Below are 7,458 nucleotides of genomic sequence, written 5' to 3'. Positions count from 1 at the left end.
AAAATTCAGATTTAACCGAGCATCCCGCATGTTCTCTGGCAACCTTTCCCAAAGACAGAGCATTTGGATGCTGTCCACTAAAAAAGACAGAAATCTTCAAGAGGCCACCACGCTTCACAGAGCCCAGTCTCCTCCCTAAAAAGAAGACCAAAAGGTCCCACCCTCTCCCCTCCTGACCCCAGGGCCCTCCCACGACACCCCCTCTCTCCACTCCCACTTCAGTCCACCCTCTCCTGACCTTTATACCCACTTGGAGAAATTCCACTGACACAAGGAATACTCAGAGGGTTAATCCTTCTGATACCAAGTCACACTTTAACTCATTCCCTCCAGGCCAAGGACTTAAAACTGCCCATGTACCAGTCAGGGCTACAGCAGGCCCTGAAAACTGAGCCGTCCCGACGCCCAAAGTAAGGAGAAGCTACAAGAGAAAGGGAGGGAAAGAAGGAGGGGCAGCCGGCCAGGCTGCTGTCCCCCCACAGAGCCAGCTCAGATTCCTCTCTAGGAGCAATTCAAATACAGAGCCAACGGCAGCCCCGCTCCTCCAGCGAAGGACGGCAGGCAGACAGACAGACAGAGGTGCTGGAACTGGAAGTCCTCAGCCCCCAGCCGCTAAGCCGGTCCTGGCTCCATGGCCTTCAATGACCTCCTGATGCAGGTGGGGGGCGTCGGCCGCTTCCAGCAGATCCAGGTCGCCCTGGTGCTCCTGCCCGTCCTCCTGATGGCCTCCCACAACACACTGCAGAACTTCACCGCTGCCATCCCCACCCACCACTGCCGCCCACCTGCCAACACCAACCTCAGCAAGGACAAGGGTCTGGAGGCCTGGCTGCCCCGGAGCAGGTCAGGGCAGCTCGAGTCCTGCCTCCGCTTCACCTCCCCCCAGTGGGGACCGCCCTTTCCTAATGGCACAGAGGCCAACAGCACGGCGACCACAGAGCCCTGCACCGATGGCTGGATCTACGACAACAGTACCTTCCCTTCCACCATTGTGACTGAGGTGAGGACCTGGGGCTCCCCGTCTCTGTGCCTTCCCCTCTGAGACACACACACACTGTCTCAAATTCTCCAGGGGCCAAGATGGGAAGATGGAGAAAGGGATTCAAGACGGGGGTCTTTGTAAAAAAGGTGGATGTGAGAGCTGCTGGGCTAAAAAAAAAAAAAAATGCTCACAGCTGCAGGGACCAGGAAGACAAACAGCAAGGAAAGTGTCAGGGGAAGAGGGTGACATGGATCCCAGAGGTCCACCCCAAAAGAGGGTAAGGGGCTTCCCTGTAGCCAGGCTCATCTCTGCCTGACCCTTGTCCCCTCTTCCCACAGTGGGACCTTGTGTGCTCCCAGAGGGCCTTACGCCAGCTGGCCCAGTCCTTGTACATGGCAGGGGTGCTGCTCGGAGCCATGCTGTTCGGCTACCTGGCAGACAGGTCAGTCTTGGGTAGGGCCAAGGGGCTAGGCTGGCATTGGGGGCTCCTCAGCTGGGCTCAGGGGGCCTACATGGGAGGTTGGCATTCCCAGCTGGAGCTGGTTTGAGGACTTACAGCACCAGCCTCCTGGCTCTTCACAGATCCTCAAAACACCCCCAGCCCAGGGCTCCCCCCCAGGACACACACTCCTCTCCCAGCCCAGCCTGGCCTTTCCCAGCGAGCACGGGCCCCCGTCAGTCCTCAGGCCCCTGCTGCGGGTCTTTCCTCCCCCACAGGCTGGGCCGCCGGAAGGTACTGATCTTGAACTACCTGCAGACAGCTGTGTCAGGAACCTGCGCAGCCTTTGCACCCAACTTCTCCACCTACTGTGTCTTCCGGATGCTCTCGGGCATGTCTATGGCTAGCATCTCCCTCAACTGCATGACGCTGAGTAAGAAATGTTCACCCACCTGCTCCCCTCTGACTACCCCACCCAGCAGCCCCTTCCCAGCCTCCTCTGCCATCCTACCCTCCCTGAGCCCTGCCTACAGCCTCTCCCTTGGGTCTGCCCTTCCAGCCAATACAATAACCTTTTTCTCAGGCTCATGCCATCCCCACCCCTCATCTAGAAATGAAATTGCAAACTCCATTGAAGCAGGCCAGGTACAAGAGGCATTAGGGAGTGGTGAGGACTGTATCCAAAGAAGAAACTCACGCCATCCAGAGACACCACAGACACTCAGCTGCTCCAGCCAAGAGCCAGCTGCTCCAGCCAGACAGCCCAGGGCTGTCAGATCTTCCCCCCTCCTTTCTGATTAAAGTAAAACATCTCAGTTTTTTAATGTTTGCAATTAACTGTGATATTTCTAAACACAGGGCAAGCCAGCACCCTGCAGACCAAACACATTTATAAACTGAGTATGATCTATCCATGGGCCATCAATATGCATTCTCTGATATACCACCTCCCCTCCCTCCTGTTTCTCAGATGAGGGACCTGAAGCTGGGGAGAAGGGAAAGGATTTGCCCAAGGTCACCCCTCAAATCCAGAATGGAATCCAAGGATTTGAGATTCTCTGGACTAAATGAATTACCTGGGACTGGGCTTGGGTCAGGGCAGGACACCCAAGAAATCCAGCCCCAGTCCAGTCTAAATACCCAAGTCCCTGCCCCATCAGCCAAATTAGGAGCCCACCAGGAACCAAGCTGGGCCTCTTCAGACCACAGCAGAGAGGCAGCCCCACTCCCACCTCAATACTCCAGGGTGGAGAAAAGCCACTACCTCCTCCAAGGTGCTCCAGCCCTTGAGGGCAGAATATGGCCCAGGGCTGAGGAGGACCAGAGGATTAGCTTCTGTTGAGGATAGACTGAGTGGTCAAAGATGCTCTGAAGGGAAAGGGGATCCAGACAGGATAGTAGGTTGGAGAAGAGCAAAGCAACAGCAGGAGTGGTAAGGGGGCAGTTCCTGGGGATTCTGAACCCACCTCCCCATCCTTACCCCCACCAAAAGTTCCCCACTCCCCCTGCCCTGGCATCCAACCTCACTTGATGCATCTTCCCCAGAGCCTTGGGACAGACCAAGCTTCCAAGGGAGGGAGTCTTTACCTGCCCAGAGCCCAGTTAGGTGCACCACCCTGTTCTAACCCTCTTTCCAGATATGGAGTGGATGCCCATCCACACGCGGGCCCATGTGGGCACCTTGAATGGCTATGTCTACAGCATGGGCCAGTTCCTCCTGGCCGGTGTGGCCTATGCTGTGCCCCACTGGCGCCACCTGCAGCTGCTGGTCTCTGTGCCTTTTTTCGCCTTCTTCATCTACTCCTGGTGCGTGGGGCCCAGGGTGGGGGGTGGTGTCACAGGAGCCCAGAGGGCTGCAAGGAAGAGAACATCCCTCAGAGTTCAGCATACACCCCACGCCACAGAATCAGAGCTTAAAGCCAGGTCACACCCAGTCCAATGCCTCAGTGTAACAGATGAGGAAACCGAGGCTGTGGGGAGAAGGCTTTGCCCCAGGGTACCCAGTTCTCTGGCTCCCCAAATTCTCCAGCCTGTCTGCACTGTTCTTCCCACCCAGCACCCAAGAGCTGAGCTTCCAGGTTGGGAAATAGGTCATCACCAAGCTGGGCTCTGCCATGTGGTCCTAGAGAGAGGGATGTGGCAAGGCCTCTTGGTTCCCAACCTTAAGTAAAATCCTACTGCAGACCCCTGGAAAGCCCAGCCCCCACCCCCAGACCAGCTGACTAGAACTGAGGTCCTGCAAACACCCACCCTCCACACCCGCCTCCAGGTTCTTCATAGAGTCAGCCCGCTGGTACTCCTCCTCTGGAAGGCTGGACCTCACCCTGAGGGCCCTGCAGAGGGTGGCACGGATCAATGGGAAGCACGAAGAGGGGGACAAGCTGAGTATGGAGGTGAGACCCCCTTGAGACACTGTGACACTCCACCAGGGCTCCACCCTCAATCCCCAAACCCAGGACCCAGGGGGCTTCTCTGAGTGAAGGGGCTAGGCTAGGAGGAGCTCAGGCCCTGAGCTTTGCCCGTCCCACCAGGTGCTCCGGGCCAGTCTGCAGAAGGAGGTGACCACAGGCAAAGGTCAGGCCTCGGCCATGGAGCTGCTGCGCTGCCCACCCCTTCGCCACCTCTTCCTCTGCCTCTCCATTGTATGGTAAGCCCAGAGAGACAAACTGACAGATAAGCAAACAGACGGACCAAGAGACAAATGGCTGGTTGGGGAGGGAGTGTGTGCCATGGGTGGAAGAGAACAGACGAGAGGGAGGAAAAGTCAGCAGACAGCTGTGAGGAGCAATAATCCCACAGCAGAGAGACTCCTGAAGAACCAAACACCCTCCAGCCTTGACTCAGTTCCAGTCCCCAAACTGGACATCAATCTCCCCACATTCTCCTTTCGCCAACTCTTTCCAATATGAAAATACCTCATCAGAACCAATGGCCTCCAGAGTCAATAGAATTACATTGGGAAGGAAGGGACCAGTCTGGCTTGCAAACCACCTGGAGACTTTGCTGGCCTGGTGGTGCCTGCCAGAAACACAGGCACCAGCAATGAGACAACTAAAACTCACCTCTGAAAGTACACTTTCGGGAAGCCGATATAAGCTGAAAATCTTCCCTTCCCTTTGCAACATTCCCACCACCATAGCAATCCCATGACAGTTAAGAGAAGCATGGTCAAAAGCAACGATCCTGTCAAAGAATTCTTTGCTTCCAATTTGGGATTTACTTTCAGTTGTGGGTTCTCTCCAGTAACCTGAACTTCCTTTTGTGGGCTCTTGACACCTTAAGAAGTACAACACTCATCTCAGGACCACGGACAGGTCCCAGAAGGCTCTGGCCTTTCCCAACACATTGACCCTAAAGACATGGCTTAGATATCCACCTGCCCTCCCTCAGCCTAGCATCAACAGATAAGACAAACACTAAACCTATGTAAATCCTACATAGCAACCAAGTGAAAATTCCCCAACACGCTGGGGACCCCAGTTATCAGAAGACTGGGAAATTTGGAGTATTAGAGGACTACCCCCCAATACTTGTATTGGGCAGTTTAAACATGCAGTTCAGTATCTAAAGAAATATTGGCCAGGGTGTATTCCAGCTGTGTAAGCAGGGTTCCCAGTGCAGCTCACCCCTGTTTGGAAAGAGCATCTCCCTTCAAGCCTCCCTAACCAACTCCATACCCCTCCCCCCTCCCCACTAGGTTTGCCACTAGCTTTGCCTACTATGGACTGGTCATGGATCTACAGGGCTTTGGGGTCAGCATCTACCTAATCCAGGTGATCTTTGGTGCCGTGGACCTACCTTCCAAGTTTGTGTGCTTCTTTGTCCTCAACTTTCTGGGTCGCCGGACCGCCCAGATGGCCTCACTGCTGCTGGCGGGCATCTGCATCCTGGTCAATGGAGTGATACCCCGGGGTGAGCACAGCCCTTGGCCCCTCACCCTCAGACCCATCCCCCAGACCTAACCCAACTTCTCAGAAGGGAGGGGGCCAATTCCTCCAACCCCCACTTCCAAGATCCAGCTGTCCCCCTCTTTTCTCTCTAGACCAGATCATTGTCCGAACCTCCCTTGCTGTGCTGGGGAAAGGCTGCCTGGCTTCCTCTTTCAACTGCATCTTCCTGTACACTGGGGAGCTGTACCCCACAGTGATCCGGTGAGTGGAAGCCTATTGGGGGGGGGATATTTTTACATTAAGAAACAAGAAACATGTCTATTTTAAGAATGGAATGCAAAATTCCCATGAGATATCAAAGAAAGACAGCTTCCCTAGGTTACATGGAATAAGAACCCCAAGGGGTCATGGTTACTGTCCTGTGCCCTTAGGGGATTTCAGAGGAAAGAACAGTAGTGTAAGGCATTCACTGTGCACCAGGCACGGTCTTAAACCTTTTGCAAATATTAAATTTAATATTTAGTATTGGTAAAATGTTAAGTTTAATCCTCATTTATTCTCATAACAAGGCAATGAGGTAGCTACTATCATTATTCTTATTTTGCAAATGTGAAAACTGAGGCACAGAGAGGTTTATGATTTCTCCAAGATCACACAGCTAGTGGTTAAGCTTGCACTCGAACCCCAAGCATTTTGTCTCTTGAGTCAATGTTTTTAATCTCTTCTCTCACAGAAAATGTTCTTAACGTGTTCTTAACATGCAGATTCCAGGTCTCTTCTCCCGGAGACTGTAACCCCATAGGTCTGTGTAGGGCTGTGACTCAAAAATCCTCCGGATGACCTGAGAACCATTGGTCTAACCCAACTTCCTCATTTGACAGCTAAGGAAAGTGAGGCTTAGAGAGGAAAAGGGACTTATGCAAGGTCACACAGCAAGTCAAGGACAGAGGCAAAATTCAATCTCAGTCCTGATTCTCTAGCAAGAGCCCTTCTCAATTTCCCTTTTTTAAAAATCACTGAAACAAATCCAGATTGTTTTGCTAATCAAATGGGGAACACGGGAGGCACCAGGGGGTGTCCTGGGGCTGGGCCTGAGCTTCCCTACTCCAAATGTAGCCAGAACCTCAGCATTCCTGCCAGAACTCTAACCAACACCCACCCCGTGGGCCCCACAGGCAGACAGGCATGGGGATGGGAAGCACCATGGCCCGAGTGGGCAGCATCGTGAGCCCACTGGTGAGCATGACCGCCGAGCTCTACCCCTCCATGCCCCTCTTTATCTATGGCGCTGTCCCCGTGGTGGCCAGCGCTGTCACTGCCCTCCTGCCAGAGACCCTGGGCCAGCCACTGCCGGACACAGTGCAGGACCTGGAGAGCAGGTAGGCTCCCACACAGAGAGCAGCAGGGACTCATCCCAGGTCACACACTCAGGCTGGGGTGGCACCGAGACTCAAACCCAGGCCTCCTGTTCCAGACCAAAGCTCTTCATTCCTTTGTCCACAATTGGCTGAGATTCTCCTAAAATCTTTCCTGGGGCTCCCAGCTCTGGGGAGCATTAGATGTTTGAGGCAGAGAGCAGGTGACTGGGTACAGCTGAGTGGAGAGCCCCCTGGAAGCCCCCAACTCCCAAGCCCAGCTGGAAGCTGCATACCCAGAGTCCTGCTCTCCTGCCCACCCCTACCCCCAGGAGGAAAGGGAAACCGAGTCAACAGCAGCAGGAGCAGCAGAAGCAGATGGTTCCACTGCAGACCTCAGCACAAGAGAAGAATGGACTCTGAGAACTGAGAAAGGGCCTTACAGAGCCCCGAAGGGAGTGAGGATCCTACAAGTCCTGGGCCACCCATACAAGGAGGGGGAAGGGGGAGTGGCGGCCGAAGTGCGAGGCCATGGTTCAGGGAAGCACCTCCCCAGGGCTCCCCCTCCATAAATAGACGCCACCAAGACCACATCATTAAAAGTTCTGACTGTGTGCAGCACCTCTGCTTGTCTCTCGTCTCAAATGGAAAGGCCACTTCACATCAGCCAGCTGCCAGCCCAAGAGATCATACAATCCCATCCCCTACTCCCACTCCAAGGGCTTTATGAAGGATCCTGGACAACTAGAAAAGATTCTCTTACATCAGACCCTCTCCGTCCATCCTTCCCTC

The 7,458-nt window shown here is 54.3% G+C and overlaps 1 protein-coding gene across 1 annotated transcript in view; it reads left to right on the top strand.

Annotated features, from left to right (window-relative positions):
- The window catches only part of LOC103591113 (solute carrier family 22 member 6-like), a 41,335-nt gene extending 34,214 nt beyond the window's left edge, over positions 1-7,121 (top strand). The window contains exons 11-20 of the mRNA XM_008573518.1: positions 618-1,000; positions 1,321-1,424; positions 1,700-1,854; positions 3,059-3,227; positions 3,691-3,814; positions 3,953-4,068; positions 5,119-5,333; positions 5,464-5,572; positions 6,487-6,690; positions 6,999-7,121. Coding sequence (XP_008571740.1) covers positions 618-1,000; positions 1,321-1,424; positions 1,700-1,854; positions 3,059-3,227; positions 3,691-3,814; positions 3,953-4,068; positions 5,119-5,333; positions 5,464-5,572; positions 6,487-6,690; positions 6,999-7,089 — 1,670 coding nt within the window. The 3' untranslated portion in view covers positions 7,090-7,121. The remainder of the gene's footprint in view (positions 1-617; positions 1,001-1,320; positions 1,425-1,699; positions 1,855-3,058; positions 3,228-3,690; positions 3,815-3,952; positions 4,069-5,118; positions 5,334-5,463; positions 5,573-6,486; positions 6,691-6,998) is intronic.
- Positions 7,122-7,458: the final 337 nt, after the last annotated feature.

Source organism: Galeopterus variegatus, unplaced genomic scaffold (genome assembly GCF_000696425.1).
Source record: "Galeopterus variegatus unplaced genomic scaffold, G_variegatus-3.0.2 Scaffold926, whole genome shotgun sequence".
NCBI lineage: Eukaryota > Metazoa > Chordata > Mammalia > Dermoptera > Cynocephalidae > Galeopterus > Galeopterus variegatus.
The sequence above is the reverse complement of the archived record's forward strand: the minus strand, read 5'-3'. Positions and strand labels throughout refer to the sequence as shown.